Raw genomic sequence first — 18,245 nt, forward strand, 5'->3', positions numbered from 1 at the left:
AATAATAATTGTGGCATATGCACATAATATGGATACATAATACACTGTATATAGGATAAGCAGCCTGTGTGGCCAGTAAAACATGATACAACTTCACACAAATTTTAAATTCTCTTTAGTGTTCCTGCTGAAATGTCCACTGATAGCATCCATGTAAAATAATCAAAAGGTATGAACTTCTTATAGGTCTGACATTTATTATGTGCAAGGTATCATGGTTGTAGAACCTATGTGACATGTTTTGTTTACCGGTATGTATTTACATAAGGAATGTGTGAGCATATGTGCATGTGTGTGTGTGTGTGTGTATGTGTGTTCTATTGAGCCTGGTCAGTTTGTGCCTGCAAACTACCCTTGGTCCTAGGGTATACCTGGTAGTTTGCAGGTGCAAACCCTTGTTGGGAGGAACAGAGTCTGCACCAAGACTACTACATGCACTCAACTGGCACTGTCCCTCAGACTGTTGGGAGACGCTACAGTACAGGGCCTATGGGAAAGTGTAGTCTTGACGCAGACTCCGTAACGACCAACAGGGGTTTGTGCCTACAAACTAGCGGTCTGGCAACCCCTTTCCCAACCAGATATTTTGTCAGTTTTTATATTTTTATGATGTACACCCATAGGACGTTCTTTTAGACCAAGTTTGGTCCATGAGCTCCATGGGATAAATTACAGCCGCCAAGGGCCCTTTAATTTCAGGGGGTCCCTGAGGGACGAACCCGCCCTCAGGGACCAGGCTGACGCGCATTTTGTTAATGAGGAGGGTCGCCCCAGCAACTCTGAGGGGTCAAACCTTTTGGGCTTGATGGGGTAGATTGAGTGGTTGCTAGCTCTCTGGCTATAACAGAGAGGAAAATTTGTTGTTCCCTTTGTTTTTATACCTTGATAAAAGGGTTACTAATGCCACAGCTGCAACATAAATTTCCTACATCGTATGTTATCGAAGTTGATGCAAGCAGTTTTGAAAGCAATACAGGCATGAAGAATGCAGCTTATTTCAGGTCCAGTTACCAGGCTTTTTTTTTTTTCCATCATCATCGTCGTCATATAAGTAATGATACGGGTCTGTCCCCGAAAACAGGGGTGGTTGGATTTACCTCACAGCTCTCATAGTGCGTGTTTATACAGGAGCCTCTCGCATCGGCGCGCATGAGCCGGTATTTTACCTCCCGCATGAGCGCGTAAATTTATACAGAAGTCAAAATACCGGCTCATGCGAGCCGATGCGAGCAGACCTCTGCTGAACCGGACCTCTCAAATTTTGGGGTCAAGCATAGGTCACGTTCGCAGTGCAGTTTATTGCATGATGGGAAAAAATGAAAAAAATCAAGATGGCAGCGGCAAAATCATCAGGACCACCAAGCTTGAAGGTCATTCTTGTAACGTTCCTCTTGACAACCACCCGGCCAAATGATCAATTGAAATCCAGTTTTTCAGTAAGAAGGAGAAGACGTGGTTCGATCATGACAGATATTAAAATACGTGCTTTCCGGTTACCTCTCGAATTTCGGTCGTCTGTATAAACACACAGCAAAATACGCGAAGCTCCTCTCGCATCGGCCACCTCAAAAGGTGGCGGACAGAACCTCTCGCATGAGCCTGCATTTGGCGGCGTATGCCGGCATACGCCGTATTTATACAGAGCAAAATTCGAGAGGTCCTCTCGCATGAGCCGGCATGAGCCGGCATGAGCGCATATTTTGCTTCTCTGTATAAACACGCTCATAGCCACACCTTTCGTGCCTTTTCACCATCTCTCCTGATTTGGGGCATCCTCCATTCTCAAGCCAACCTTCCATATTTCTCCCTTCACCTGTTCCGCTTTTTTTTGGGGGGGGGGTGGGGGAGGGGGAGAGTCATCCTCGCTTTCATGGATCATTCATTTTAAACTCTAGCGCTTTCCGCACTCCATCACCCTTGCTAGCTGTTCCACTGATAGCTTCAACCCAAGCATCTCTACCATATCTTTTGTCTTTTTATCCACTAGTTTCACACCACACATCATTCTTACCATTGCTCTTTCTGTCCTCCTCAAAGTTGCCATTTTGCTTTCCCTCAAACACCATGTCTCACTCTTATACCTTATTGCAAATCTCACACAACTCCAATACTTCCTTTCATCTTCAAGGAGAACCTTTTCCCGTATGATAACTGTCCACATTTCCTGAACTTCACCTAGCCAGGCGGTATTCTTGCCATCTTAGTGGCTTTACATTTGCCACTTGCATTCACCCTATCCCCCAAATAGCAAAACCCCCTGACTATTTCCATGTCATCACACATTTCCATGTTGTGTGATGACGCCAGCTTTCTAACTCTGTTCTCACATGTTTCTCAAATAAAATCTCTTGGGTTTTGGGGTCACCTTCTTCATTTTAGCACATCTTCCATGAATTAATTTCCCACATTTCATACACAACACTGAATTTGTCATGACATTTTTCCCACACTCATCACATGGATTGACCTTCCAGTACTGATGGACACTTCTCCTGCCAGTCCAGTCATTATCACTTTTGTCTTCTTGAGATTTATCGTCAGCCCCTTGCTCTCAAATGCCACCTTCCACTTCTGAAACTTTTCTGTCAATACCTCCATTGTCTCCCTATCAGAACCAGGTCATCCGCGTACAATAACCTTAGTAGCAATCCCTCACTTGCACTATCCGTAACCATGTCAACCACGATTGCAAACAGCAATAGTGACAACACAGATCCTTGATGCATGCCAACTTTCACCTCAAACTCCTTTGACAGCTCTGATCCAACTCTAACTCTTGTCTTTGCCCCTGCATACAAGCTCATCAATGCCCTTGCCATTATCAGTGGTACGCCTCTCGTAGCGACCACTCACTCAACTACCTTCCTTGGAACCCTATTAAATACCTTCTCCAAATCAGTGAAGCACATGCACAACTCCTTCTCTTAATCTTTGTATTCCTCTTGCAATCTCATTAAGATGAACAATGCATCTATCGTTCCTTTCCTGGCATAAAGCCAAATTGAATCTCATTCCATGTTATGATTTTAAATACCAATTTTCTTCTCCAATACCCTCTACACAATCTTCATTGCATGTTCAAGTAACTTCACTCCCCTTTACACCCCACAACTCAGCATATCTCCCTTTCCAGTTCCACTACACTCAAAGTGTCCAGTCATCTGACATTCCTCTTCCCTCCTACACACTTTGGTACAGTCCAATCATTACAGCAACCCCATCTCTCCACTTGCAATTATCATTTCCACACTTACTTCTGAGAGACCAGCTGCTTTTCCTGTTTTCACTTTCCTCATTGATGCCTCCACTACTTCTTTTAGAATAACCCTCCCTACTAGCCCCTTCACCATAGCCGCTCCACCCTTTCATCCTGTTCATGCTCTTCATTCACAGTTCTCTCCATATACTCCTCCAAACTCTTGCCTTGTCTTTTTCATACTTGCTAATTTGTATACTACCAAAATGTACACTACATTATTTTCTTGTTTGTTGTTCAGGTGTGTTATTATGGTTAGGCCTACATACTGTCAGAACAAAATACAGCTGTGAAGCTTAACACCGAATCTGGTTTTCATGTATCTGGAGAATTGCCCTTTTTACCAAACTGATGAATACTTACATTCTTGAGCAGCTTTAAAAGCAGTTTTTAGATGTGGTTCTTTCACATGGTATCTAAAAGGCATTTTTTGTCATTACGTGGGAGAGGAAAGGATAGATTGCAAAAAGCTATAATGATGTCATAATTCAATCATAGTTGTAATCATGTCATCTTTCCTGTAGCAATTATTGCACTCATGTGCTACTTGGTCTTTTCAGCCTTTTACCAATAGATACAATTCATGTGCAATAGTCTCCAGCTCTGGCCAGCTTTTGGGCAAGAATGCAGGCCAGGAAATTGACAGTGCTGATTGTGTCATCCGAATGAATGCTGCCCCCATCAAGGGCTTTGAGAGGGATGTTGGTAGACGGACAACCATCCGTGTTGCCTGCTTTATCTCTTCCCACCACCTGACTACGCAGGCAGAGGATCTCCTAGGGGGTGTGGAAGCACCTGAGATGGTGCTTTTCTGGGGCCTTGAAGCCCCCCGGAGCAGGCGGAAGGCTCAGTCCATCCCCAAGGTGACCAGCCTCCAGCGCCGATTCATGAGCATTAAGTTCTACTCTCACAGCAATGACGGTGAGCTCACGGCCAACAGGCTCTTTGAGAGGGAAACAGGAGCCAGTCGGTAAGTAGTGTTCACTGTAGGTGACATAACAAACTCTCAACCAGAAGTCAACTGCTGACAACAAATGAACCAGCTGATGACATCTATTGAGTGTGTAATACTATGCTGCTGACTAGCAATCAAGGTTCAACCTTGGATTTGTAATGAAATAAATGAATATACCTGTATGCAGTTAATAATACACATGAATGAATGCACAACTTTGCATTTATAGTACTGTACATGCACACATGAATCACATGTAAACAAACACTTTATATCTGCAGACTAATCAATTCAATTTACAAGGCATTTATCCATTGGCACTCCTACCTGGTTTATCAAGGAAATAATGACATGTGCTTCATGTTTACACTGCTTTGTTTTTTGAATTACCCAAATGTATCTACACACTGTAACTAAGTTGTATTCAGTGCAAACCAAATGCTCAACTGGATTACACATTGCAAAGCAATGCATTATTAGTAGGGTGGTACATCCTATTACCGGACGCTTTTTTTCGTGGCTTTGAATTCTGTACTCAGAGGATGAAATTTTGGCTAAAAATAACACCATTTATTCACAGACTCCTGGAAATTACGAATTCAGCCAACTTATGTTAATTCTTCGTTCCAGTTTTTAGAAAATATGCTTCAAACGTTCCCCCTCTTAAAATAGTTGTTTTTTGCGCGGTGCTAAATCGCATTGTATTACCGGACGCGATTTTCGTAATCGAGTAATCGAGGTCTTTCGCACCTAGTCCTTGCACGAGAATCACAATTCATCCCAGAAATCACCGTACACATTCTCACCGAGCGGATGACAAAGAAAAATTCGGCAAATGAGGCTCAAATTTCGTATTTTACGGTAAAATGTCTGTCTCGAACATTTCGAACAGTTCACGCAATAAAACCTTGTGAGAAAATCCACAACTGGTTATAGACTCTACTTCAGTTTACGTGCTTTGTCTATGGGAGCTGCATGCGCGGGTGATGAGTTGCGGGCCCCTTAGCGCACAAATATTCCGCATCGTTCGCGTTTGAGGACGATAGCTACAAATTTCCGATATCGATCAGTGAAATTTTGGTTCTATTGGAATCTTCAGCATATGTGAGTGGGATTTCATAGAATTTCAGTCGTGAAATGTGCTTCAAACATGCATGAATATTAACTATATACGAGGTGCGGGTCACTCAACTATAAATTTGAGGTAAAATGTGATTTTTTTTCGTGTTTTCACATTTTTATGTGGTGTTTTTTGCGATTTCGGTCCACACAAAGTTCTGTGAGGCAACTCTACGAAGTCTGGCGCGTACAGAATGTCAATAGTACGCAAAAATGTGCGTGTCCGGTAATACCATGCGTCCGGTAATACCATGCTTGCCCCTACTGTGCAATAATCACTGCATAAAACAAATTATAACAATTCCCTGTCATTGTGTCTAGTATAAATTACGCTAGCAAGCGAATGTGTACAGTTATATTACCTGTACTGCCACTAGGAGTTGCAAACACTAGTGACCTGTATAAACCTATTTTCAATCACAAATTGTACCTGTCTTATTCATGTGACCCTGCATCACTAAACCAACAAGAAGTCGCCAGACATAGATTTTTAGTTAAGGGCAGATTCTGAAAAAGCAGACTTTATGCTTTAAAATGGTGTATAAACTCATTTCAGGTGGACTCTCCTAACCTATCTAAAATACTGGAAAGAAAGCACAAATACTGGGAAAGTGTGTACTGAGAAAAGAGACTCTGAAGTATAGGATCTATTCAAGAGCTTAATCTTACCAAGTCATGCTCTGTGCAATCGATTGGACAAAAACATTGAGGACGTAAAACTCCACAGCAACAACAATGAAAGGATTATCAGATTAAGCTGAAATTAAACATGCTCTATCAACACATTCTATCCATGATTAATACCAACTTTCAGAGCAACGTTATGTTTGCAAAAGTTATTAGAGTTTAAAATTCATGGATAGTGTAATTAAGAAACCAAATGGGGACTCTAAGACACACCTCAGCACTCTATTCTACAAAAAAAAAAAAAAGTGTTCTAGAAAACTGCTAAAAGCACAATTTCCTGTCCATTTTATGATCCCAAAGTTTAGAATTATGTAGGAGAAGAATTGTTCGTTTGGAAAAGACGAAAAACTCAAGATTGACTGGGTTGACCCATTTTACCTATTTTGTGTCTTCACATAGAATCAAGGCTTGTGACTTTTTGTTGGTTTTGTGATGCATGTTCACATATATATAGAACTGCGCACTATTTGTGCTTTATTCAATACACCTACCTTAAAATCTTGTTTGCATTTTTTTCCATCATTTTCTTTACTACTGTAACCACATAACCACTTGTTTATATGTACATGAGGTATGAACTAAACCATGCACTCACTGTACTGTATACATATAAATATATCTAAGTACATACACTATGTATCATACACATTTTTTTTTACACATCTCACATACCATCATATTCCTGACTTTATAACAAAGCAGGAAAACAAAGCAAGAAAATTCAGGTATTATGATATCCAATAGTTGTCTACTTTTACATTGGGCTCATCCAAAAACAACAAAATAGCAGTGACTCTTGGCGACAGTGACACTATGCATTTCACATGTCTCTGAAGCTGCAATGTGAGAACGCCCTCTATAGCCCACACAAGAAATCGCAAGCCAAAGGCTCTTATGACATCACCAACAAAATGCTGTCTACTCCATTTCTTTCTACAAAATACTGTCAGTCATTCACCAACTTGATGATTGCACAGCACTCACCACCAGGCAAGGATTTTCAAAGTCAAGTGGAAGTCAATGTGATATCAGTACTGTGCCGATGGATGTGATACTGACTAGATTTTGTGCTCTACATTCACACCTTGTCAGTGTGCTTCTACGATAGGTGTTTCTGTTCTTGTTACGTGACTTTTGAGATGTATATAAGCACTGCACTTAACATGTTCAGTCTGTGAATAGAGTACTGTAATCATTTATTCATTTTGAGTAGGAGATGGAAGGTCAAGTTAAATTAGATTCGTCTCTGTGCAGTGAGTTCTTAAGTATTCATCATCATTTTCAATCTAAGCAATATGTGTAACTTGTTTTATAATTATGCATGTCAGTATCAATGGATTATATAGTAGAAATTTATAACACATAAAACCATATACACAAAGTGTAGCAACTACCTTTTTTACACAAATGACTAAAGAAAATAATGTTTTGAGTGTCTACCTAAATTGTTGTGCAGGATGGACACAAACAGCTGGCTTTCAACAGGCTGGTTCACCCTCATGACAGCTTTGGATATCTGTGGGGTGGTGCGCGTTTATGGCATGGTCCCGGACGACCACTGCGTGTAAGTGTTCCGGCCGTTCAAATTCCAAGCACATTTGTGAGAGAAGTTGGAACAGAAATGTACACTTTGCCCTTTGCTGCCAGACATGTGTCACAGCAGCAGGCAAGAAGCGGATGATGTTCCTGTTCCTGTATTTGTTGACAAATGCTCAATCACACTTTATTTAGGCTTGCTGAGTGGGAAAAAAAAAATGTTTTTCACTGCCCTCAGCCTGAATACTTTCTAAAGTGTTAAGAGTGTGGTTCTTTGTGATGTCTACTGAATTTCATGGAGTGATATTTTTGCTGCATGTATGTAATTGATAGACAATTGGGTTAGTGACACAACTGCTGAATGGAAAGTCTGTAGGTTTTGGTGATGAGAGCTATATCATTGTTGGTGTCTGAATATGCACTAGCTCTTTACACCCATTTACAAATGCAAAATATGATTACCAGCAAGTTCATTGGTAAGTTTCAAACTTGTGATTGTTGATAAGGATCACAGTTATGTAAATATTTTTTTATATATAGATATATCAATTAGTTTTCTTTCAGTAGGGTGGCTGTTTCAGTGGCTAAAAACACTGTTTTTCTGATAGGCTCTACACAGATTTACAGTGAAACACAAATTCATGGGAAATAATGGCATGTAATGCATAATACAGCTCTGCAATGGTTAATTTACAACATAACTTACAAAATGACTATATTGTTAAGTATTGTGAAAACAGGAGAAATTTATAATAATTTGATATATAACATGGCAGTTCACTGACAGGTGATAAGCACACATGAAAAAAACAATATACTTTTGTTGTACAAGCAAGTTCATCATTGAGTTTAAAAGTCGTGATTGTTGATAAGGATCACGGCTGTGTAGAATTAACATTTGTTGTAGAATGATAGTGATATGAACTTTGTTCCAGTCTTGTTCTAAATCATATAGGTAAGAATGACACAAAGATGCCTTGCTGTGGAATGTACCAATAGCCATATATCTTCATTACACCCCCCCCCCCCCCACTTTTGTCTTATTGCATAGCCACAACGAACTTGAGAATGTCAAGTACCACTACTATCAGCCCAACACATCCCCCACGGAGTGCAATTACTATAAGGTGCATGAGGCCACCCCTAAAGGGGGCCACCGTTTCATGACGGAAAAGGCAATCTTTGCCCGCTGGGCCCATCACTACAACCTCACATTCCATTACCCAAGCTGGAACCGCAGTGTAGAGGAGGCCACCAAAAAGTTGGATACCCCCTTCGCCAAGCTATTCCACTTGAAAGGTAGGCGATGATGAAACTGTGTCTGAAAAGAGACAGGAAATATAAGAGCAATGAATGTCGAGCAAGAATCAAGAGACAATCGCGATGAAATGCTGCATCACTTCTTGTTATCCACTTCCTTACTGTCTCGCCTGCAACTCACCATCAACATTTTCTTTACAACTGTCTTCTTGTGGGTTTCTGTCTTGGTGATGGTGGTAGCTGCTGTCATTTTCTGCCTTGGAGTTGAGAATGTCTACTGTCATCCCTACATTTGATTTCATACGGAGAGCCATTGGTCATTAATTCACACACACTTTATCATCAAATGCCACGGAAGAATCTTCAGTGTGCATACTGTCTGGATCATCATATTTATTATAATTGTCTAATGTAAATTCAATCTGTCATAATTTCATTTCTTAACACTTGTGTGCTTGTGAAGTTAACTCTAAGGGTTGTCTGCTTTATTTGTGAGGTTGTGGTACTTCCTTACGATTTAATCCCTGCCAAGCTTGAGTCAAACTCAAAATATAACTGTCTTGTGGTTTGACGTACAGAAGCATGCTGCTCATTTCTTTGGTATGATTTCTTCTTTATATGTGGAAAGCTGTATTAATTGCCTCAAGATCAAAGTGTGACAAGGAGAAATATGCATTCAGTGGAGACCCAGAAGCAAGTGAAACAAACATAAAAAGTCTGGGTGAAATGAGGCAGATACAAGCAGCATTAGGACTATGCATCCTGCAGAATAAGGGAAGTACATACCTTCATACACATAGAAAAAAAAAAAATATCATTTTGGATTCAGTATCAACCAAACTTGGTAGATATTTCACATACAGGGAAATTGTAAGTTTTTCTGTTTTCACAGTCCATGGCAGTTACAAAAATCAACCGACTGCCAGAATTCCTCAGTGCTAGTTCCATGTCTGATTCAGCCTTATGTTTCATTTCACTGTGAAGGAAATGCCTTGGTAAGATACAAAGAGACAAAAGTTACTTAGGGATAGTTAACATATTTGTAACCCCATTTTTGCTCACCTGAGCAGGTAAGCTATTGCGATCATTCACCTTCCAGCATCCAGCGTGAATGAATTTTTACATTTTACAGTTAAAAACACCATGACTGATTTTCACCAAACTGTGGAGCTAGCATCCCCATGATGATAGGATTTCAATTTCTTCAACAACAACAACAAAATCATCGCCCCCCCCCTTTTTTTTAGGCCCCTGGTGTCCAAAGCCCCCAAATTAAGGAATACATCATTGTATGTAAGAATTTCCTGTAGAACCAACAGTGATAAGGTTCTGAATTGATAATATGAATAAGTAGATTAAGACTCTAGTTTCATGTTTGTGTGTTGCTGATTTGGGATCCAATTTTCACATTTTCATCTTTTTCTCGAATATGCATTGTCAAATTTCACCAAATATGGCAGCTAGTAGTCACTAGAGTGGAAGAATGTATTGTATACTACTAGGAATATCTTACCTTTTGTTTATCTCTTTACCAGTGCTGTATTCTCCAATACAGCCACTCTTTAGCTCGAAAAAAGAACAGTAGGTGGGAGACAACTAAAACTAACCCCAAACTAAAGAAAGGACTGCATGAAAGGCTAGCGTGCCCCCTGACCTTAGCTCCATCAGCCCCCAATACTTCCTTCTTTTCTCCATCTCGCCATAGTCACCCTGGGCTCTTCTTGAACCCTCCAAAATTCCTGCAGTTTTTGATCTTTCTTCTTGACCCTGTGGTGAGACGTATATTTGCCTTTTCATAACATGCCAGCACTCCAGGGACTTGTTTGGTTAGGAGTTCCCCTGTCTCCTCTCTGTGCTACTGCAGAGAGAAGCCTTACGATACATTGAGCAAAAGCTCTGTTCTTCTTTGTAGCACCTATTGTGTTTGTGCACCGTCTCCTTTCCTGTCATTGTAGTTTCGTATACACCTCTTACGGCTAAGTGTTTGTTCTTGTGTTTTCCTTTCTCCTTTCCCCTTTTGTGAGCCAGTGGACTGTCTGACGCATAATATTTTTGAGCAATGCCCCGCTCCGGTAAAACCTCAGCGGCTCCCGCTAAAACCTCAGCGGCTCCTGCTACGCTTTCTACCCCAACCCCTGACCCGAGTGGAAATGAGTGCAGGCATGTGTGAATCGGATGACACAGTCAGTACACCCATCGCGTCTAGTGCCTCCTTCCCCAGACCACAATACTACCGCCTGGGATCAGTCCCTCCGGTCAGGGCCCTGCCCCGAAGGGTCAGTCTTTTGACCGCTCCATGCTTTTTCAGGACTTTTTGAATTTCCTAGATCAACCCAACACGTGTATCTCTGGCTCTATGAATCGCATGCGATATCACTGGCACTTCAGCACTATTTTACATGACAGCCCACTCTGACCCTTCTGTTTGTGCATCAAATCCTTCAGCTACAGGGGCCATCCCTCAAGTGCAGCAGTCTCGGCCCGTATGTCCGAGCGTGTTATAACCCCTCCAGCTTTCCCCCAAATTACCCGTTATGGGAGTGCGGGGGAGGTAGGTCTCAGGGGTCCTCCCTCTGGGGGCGCTTCCAGTTTGGAGAGAGTTCCCGCGATGTCTTCCTCCTCAGAAGTGTTTGGGTCAGAAAGAGAGCCACCTCGGCCCCGATCTTGGGGGAAGTGGAGGATTTGGAAAATCTGTGCCCCTTCCTCCAAAGCACAACAAAAAAGCTGACTACCCAACCGTAAGTTTGGCAGACTCACCTTCAAAAGTAGTAGGCCACTTGAGTTATATTTATCTCTCTCGGGAAGCGATTATGGAAGACAGTTTCATCTCATCCGCTGACTCTGCGCTCATTTTGTTCCACTAATGTTTTCTTCTTTTAGTCTTTTTCTTGCTGTTACTTTTTCTTCTAAATTGTCCAACTTTTGACCAAAAAAATCGCAAAAGAAATTAATATATAAATGCCATGCAAACATACGCTTTAGTTACATGATAGATATCAACAATCATGTCATGAAAAGATAATTTTCAGACATTTTAAGTCAAGCATTGATAGAACATGGATGCCGCTTTGTTACGATAGTTGCACTATTTTTTCTTCTACTTCATCTTCGTTTTCTTTCCATGTACTTCTAAATAGCATGATTTTTGAAGAAGAAGAAAAAATCAGACAAAAGGAAATAGTGCGATGCAAACCTTCACTTTAGTTACATGATGAATAACAACAATTATGTCATTGTATGATAGCAGAAAATATAATTTCAGACACTGGAAGTTACATTTTTAGCCACGCAAAGTTAAGCTATAAACGCAGCTTTGATAGCGCGATGCCGTTTTGTTAAAGTTGCATCAATATTTTCTTCCTTTTCTTTTTTTCAAATTTTGTTTTTGGCTTATTTGTTTTCTTCTTAATAGTGTGAAACTTTAAACACAAAAGAAACGCATAAAATAAAGGATGAAAAGTGATGCAAACTTGCACTTTATTATGTGACAAGTGTCAACAATATTGTATTAAAGAAAAGATAATTTCATTGGCACAAAGTTAAGGTAAACTCAGCTTTGATAGTGGGATGACGCTTCGTTATATTTGCACCAATACTTCGTTCCTTTTTCTTTCCTTCTTCAAATTAGTGCAATCCTTGAAATAAAAAAGAAATGCAAAAGAAAGTGTAAAAAGTGATGCGCACCCACACTTTATTAAGTGGTAGGTATCCACTATATTGTCATAAAAGAAAAGATAATTTCGCAGACTATAAGTCACATTTTCAGTGACGCAAAGCTAAGCTAAACGCAAGGTTGTATAGTGCGATGTCACTCCGTTAGTTGTACCAATATTTCTTCTTTTTTTTCTTTTCTTATTTCTTTCTAAATGATTGTGATCCGTGAAATAAAAAAGAAACGCAAAAGAAAGTTTAAAAAGCAATGCAGACCCACACTTTATTTCAAGTATTCAGTATATTGTCATAAAAGAAAATATAATTTCGGATACTTCAAGTCACAGTTTCAGCGGTGCAAAGTGGTGCAAATTCAGTGGTGCAAAGTGAAGCAAATTTAAGTTAAATGCAGCATTGATAGTGTGATGTCCCTACCATTTGTTCCACTGACCCAGTATTTTCTTTTATTCTTTTTAATCTTTTACTTGCTGTTTTCTCATCTAAATTACGTGATTCTTGAAATTAAGACAAAAATGCAAAGAAAGGATAAAATGGAATGCAGACATTCACTTTAGTTACTATTGTTACTTTAGTTACATTCACTTTAGTTACAGTGTTCCACATTTTACAAGCGTGGCTTTTTTAGTGGAACACTGTTTTCCATCATTGTGATTATTTACTATTTTTGTTGCCATGACAAAGTGTATTGTTTCTTTTTTACGACATCATTCGTGTATAATAACCTTTATATTGTATTGAAAAAATCCTTTATCAGACGAGTGTAAGAGAAATGAAAAAAAAATTGTATCACTTTGGATTATGTCAACTTTTTCTTTTCTTTTCTTTGTGATGATGGAAATAAATAAACTATTGAATTGAATTGAATTGAATTGAATACATGATAAATATCGACAATCATGTCTTAAAAAGAAAAGATAATTCAGGACACCTGGAGTAATTTCACAAATGCAGTGTTGATAGTGCAGTGCCGCTTCGGGAGTTTCATTAGTTTTCTTCCTCTTTTTCATTTTCTCCTGTTATGTCTTCAACATGGATTCATCTTGAAACAAAAGAAGATAAATAAATGAAAGGATAAAATGCAATGCGACCATACATTTTAGTTACGTGATAAGTATAATATCAACAATGCATATGATCTGTTATAAACGGAGGGATGATTTCGGACACTTTTAGTAACATTTTTTAATTACGAAGTCGTAACGCTACAATGCAGGTTTGATAGCGCGATGTCCTCCAATTTTGTCCCTTTCCCTTTTTTGCATGCTTCTCACGCACGCGCATGTAAGATGTCAGTGTGTGAGTGTTGTTTCTTCCCCCATTGACCCGACCACACGTTCAGTTTGAGCCGCCATGCGTAAATATTTCAAGCTACCTGACAACACTTTTCCGTCATGCGTATTTCATTTTTTGCCGAGAACGCTGGGTGAAGGAGTGGTGCCTAACCTGGGCTTCCCCAGCTCGTCTGCATCAGGGAAAACCCTTTGTTCAAAGTCCACCAGACTTCACGCTTACAACAGATGTGTCTCGGCTAGGCTGGGGTACGTGTTCATGTTGGGCCGCTGGACAGTGAGGGAATCCAGCGAGCATATCAACCTTCTAGAGTTGAAAGCGGTTTGGTTTGCCCTTCGCATCCTCGAGCCTTCAATTGTAGGTCGCTCATTTCTGGTCCGATCGGACAACAGAAAAACCGTTGCTTATATCAATCAAAAGGGAGGAACTCACTCCATCCCGCTGTGCAAACTGACCCTCTCCCTCTGGGAATGGAGTATCCAGAGAATTCATCTCCGGGCTCAGAGAATCTCGAGGCAGACTTCCTTTCTGAAGGGAGCTCTCTCCCCTCAGAATGGATGCTTCACATGGAGGTTTTCCAGAGGATTCATGCGGCCACCAGATCATTTGGAGGTAGACCTTTTTACCTCACCTCCGAATGCTCAGCTTCAGAAGTTCTGCTCTCAAGTGAATGACAACCGTTCGTGGAGAGTAGATGCAATTTCCTTCCCATGAATGCTTCAGGATCTTAACACCTTCCCCCCTTTTGTTATGCTTCCCACAGTCCTGTAGAAGATCCTCCAGGCTGAGGCAGACCTATTTCTCACAGCCCCCTTTTGACCTCAGAGACCGTGGTTCCCTCTTCTGCTGAGCCTCGCGGTAAAAGTCCCCAGAGCTCTGCCTGCTCGACACAATCTTCTGGTGCAACCACTCTTGTCTGTGAGGCATCACAATGTTAAAGCCCTTCATCTTTCTCTCTGGCCTCTCTCAGGCACTAAGGCCAAGAAGCAGGCCTTTCTAAAAGAGCAGCACAGTTCACGGTAGAGTCTCTCTGAGAGTCATCTCACCCTACTTACGATTACAGACTTGAACACTTTAGGAAGTGGTGTCAGGTGTAATCTTGTGATCCATTACTGCCTCTGTAGGTCAGGTTGCGATATTTCTTGGTGGATGTCTTTGATACCATCTCCGGTTGGTTAGTTGACTGCATTAAGATGGCTGGTCCAGCGGCCATCTTTGCCGACTCGATTCGAGCCCATGACGCAAGAACACTCAGCTCTTCATGAGCGCTTTTTAACAGTGGAGGGCTACGAGATATCCAAAATGCGGCCTACTGGTCTAACCCAAATTCATTCGTTTCTTGCTACTGTACCTTAATGATGTGGTAGACAAGGAAGCATCCTTTGGTAAAGCAGCCCTTCAAATGCCCGCTAAGTCTACCTCTGTTCCCGACTTTGGTTTTCAGAAGTCTTCTCACGAGCGCTCTTCGTCTTTCATTTCCATACCTCCCTTTGCACTAAACCGGTATCTGTGCCAATCAGCACTGGTCAAGAGATAAACAAAAGGTAAGATATTCCTAGTAGTATATTATGATTATCCGAAGGGATATATCTTATATACGAGTAGAATATCTTACCTTTTGAGTTTCCCACCCACCTTCCCCCTTGTTTTTGTGGTGGTTGGTTTACCTTTTTCTTTTTATCCGGCTATTGGAGGAAGTGTTGGGGGCTGATGGGGCTGAGGTCAGGGGGCATGCTAGCCTTTCGCGCAGTCCTTTCTTTAGTTTGGGGTTAGTTTTAGTTGTCTCCCACCTACTGTTCTTTCATTTCTGAGCTAAAGAGTGGCTGTATCAGAGAATGCAGCACTGGTTAAGAGATAAACAAAAAGTAAGGTATTCCTCTCTTATATAAGATATATCCTTTCAGATCATCATATTTTTTTACAAATAGGCGCCATGCCTTTCTTTTGGGCCCCTGATGGGCACAATGCCCAAGGAACCAAAGCCACCAGATTTTACAAATCTTTTCTAGATAAAATATATCTGATGGAATATAGAGGGAGAAATTGTTAGAGAATCTTTATCTACCATAAGACAAGAAATGCCCAGAGTTCGTGAGGTTTTGTTTTTTTGTTTTTTTTTTTTTTTTGTTTTTTTTTTTAATGGCAGATAAGGGATGGCCTCCCAAGGGGCTGGAATCACATTTTGATCTTCTTTTTTATGACCACAAAGTATTGCTGGAAGCGTTATGTTTTCGAGTTGTCCATTTTTCCATAATCAATTTTGTGGACGCAATTGAGTGGACAAAGTTGGGTATATCAACTATTAGGTGCACATGCTCAAGGTCAAAGGTCAAGGTCAAATTTGCAAAATTTTACTTTTTCCCCCATATCTATGCAAAGCCCGAAGGTATTTTCTTGAAACTTAGTGTATACATCACCTGACAAAGATTCTCTTAGTAAAGATTTGGGCCATGGGGCCAAAGGTTAATCTATGATGCTAAAATTCCACTTTTTTCTCCACATCTCAAAAAATGGCTCGAGGTATCTTCGTGAAACTTAGTATATATGCTTCACTGCCTGTCTGTGATTCTCTTTGGACATTTTGGGTCTTGGGGTCAAAGGTCAATGTCAAAATCTCAAAGTTTTACTATTTTTTCCACATCTATGCCTCAAGGTATTTTCTTAAAACTTAGTGTATACAAGATTCTCTTGGAATTTTTGGGGTCGTGGGGTCAAAGGTCAGATTAAAATGCTGAAATTCTATTATTTAATACTGAAATTACACTTTTTCTCCATGCCTTGGAAATTACTCAATGCATAGGCTTGATAAAACTATGTATAAACATGCATTACTGCACAATAATTCTGTAGGGAAAGAGTGTGGCCATGGCGTCAAAGGTCAAGGGAAAGTGTTCAAATGTCACAATTTTCAAACAGTTTGAAAGTAGGTCAAAGAATTGTCATGAAGTTGGATGTTACCACTTACTGATTATTTGAAGAATTGTGGGCCGTAGGGGTCGAGGGTCAAAGGTCAAGTAAAAATGCTCAAATCTCCAAATACCTGCTCTCTTATCAAAACAATCTAGCCATCCATCTTAATGAAACCTAGTTCAAGGAAAGTAAACACTCAGCACATTTGTTACAAACATGTCACTTTAAATTTTTGCCAATTATGTTCAACTGTCTCAAATTGTCAAGATGTACTCTAGACTTATTGGGAGAAACATTCATTATGGCGTAGGCATACCAGTCGCCATAGCGGCATTTCTAGCTCAAAATGCATGGTCAAAGTTTCAACAAACTTGGCAGGTATTATTGCTAGTGTGATAGAATATACAAATAGACACCAATGCCCCCCACCCAAAAAAAAACAAAACAAAACGCTCACGTTTGCTAGGTTCTACTTTTTATAGGTGATAGTCTGCAAGAAGGCATGGAAGGGGAACATGCAATACTCGGGTGAGCACTAGACTCATTTGTTTCTATGTGGGGGTGAGAAAATATCCTTTCCTTGAAAATTGACTTACTTTATCTTTGTTCATTTTCAAGAGATATCTCTTAGACACTACAGATGTCCTGTAACCTGTAGTATTAAAGTGTGTTCAGTAGACATAAGGTGTGAAGTGTTGTATTACAGATCTATACTCCATGACGAAATCAATTGGCCATCGACCAGTCATATAGTGTAAACATCAATGCAGTGACTCAATGGTAAATCTGCCAGGGATCCATAAATGAGCTCATGAGCCTGATATAACTCTTGTTATAAAAGGGATGGTAGTATTGGTGGAGATAAGAATTGGGCTTTTAACTTTTTGCGAGATACCAAGAAAACACTTATGAAATAGTACAAAGCATACCATTTTATGAGGAATTCAAAATTTATTTGATGAAAATCGGGTTTGGAATGACTGAAACATCGAAAAACAAAGTAAAACAAAGCGATCATAATAAAGTGTGGGTCCCACACTTATTAGAATCGCTCTGTTTTGGATATCTCAGCCATTTCAAAACCAATTTTCATCAATAAGCATTGAATTCCTCATGGAATTACAAGCTCTTTCATATATCATATGAGGTTTCTCATTATCTCACCAAAAAATGTTAGAAACTTGAAATTAGGTCTCAACAAAAACTATACGATCCCTTTAAAAACAACAACTTTGCATTTATTCAAATTCATGAAATTCTTCCGTCGAGATGTTTTCATTGCAAGTGATTGACAAATTGCCCTACATCGATGTCGATGTGGGGCAATTGTAGGGCAATTTGTCAATTAGTTGCAACTTTGCATTTGTTTTTGCAAGTTTAATGAAACTTTTACTTGTTTTCTTTTTCATTTTACTCTGTAAATACCAGCCCACATGAACATTGACCTATAACAATAACATTTACTCAAAGTGTCACATAATACATTTACAACCTGTCTGATTTCACTCAAACTTTTGCTGCACTGTTACTATGGTTATAAATACAAATTCTACCAACATC

The 18,245-nt window shown here is 40.1% G+C and overlaps 1 protein-coding gene across 1 annotated transcript in view; it reads left to right on the forward strand.

The window, feature by feature from the left end:
- LOC139744139 (alpha-N-acetyl-neuraminyl-2,3-beta-galactosyl-1,3-N-acetyl-galactosaminide alpha-2,6-sialyltransferase-like) overlaps positions 1-10,360 on the forward strand; it is a 77,231-nt gene extending 66,871 nt beyond the window's left edge. Inside the window, exons 4-6 of the mRNA XM_071654593.1 lie at positions 3,817-4,226; positions 7,474-7,581; positions 8,605-10,360. Of these exons, the coding sequence (XP_071510694.1) occupies positions 3,817-4,226; positions 7,474-7,581; positions 8,605-8,863 (777 nt within the window). The 3' untranslated portion in view covers positions 8,864-10,360. The remainder of the gene's footprint in view (positions 1-3,816; positions 4,227-7,473; positions 7,582-8,604) is intronic.
- Positions 10,361-18,245: the final 7,885 nt, after the last annotated feature.

Source organism: Diadema antillarum, unplaced genomic scaffold (genome assembly GCF_040938485.1).
Source record: "Diadema antillarum isolate AM-2024a unplaced genomic scaffold, OU_Dant_1.0 seq00001139_RagTag, whole genome shotgun sequence".
NCBI classification, from domain to species: Eukaryota; Metazoa; Echinodermata; class Echinoidea; order Diadematoida; family Diadematidae; genus Diadema; species Diadema antillarum.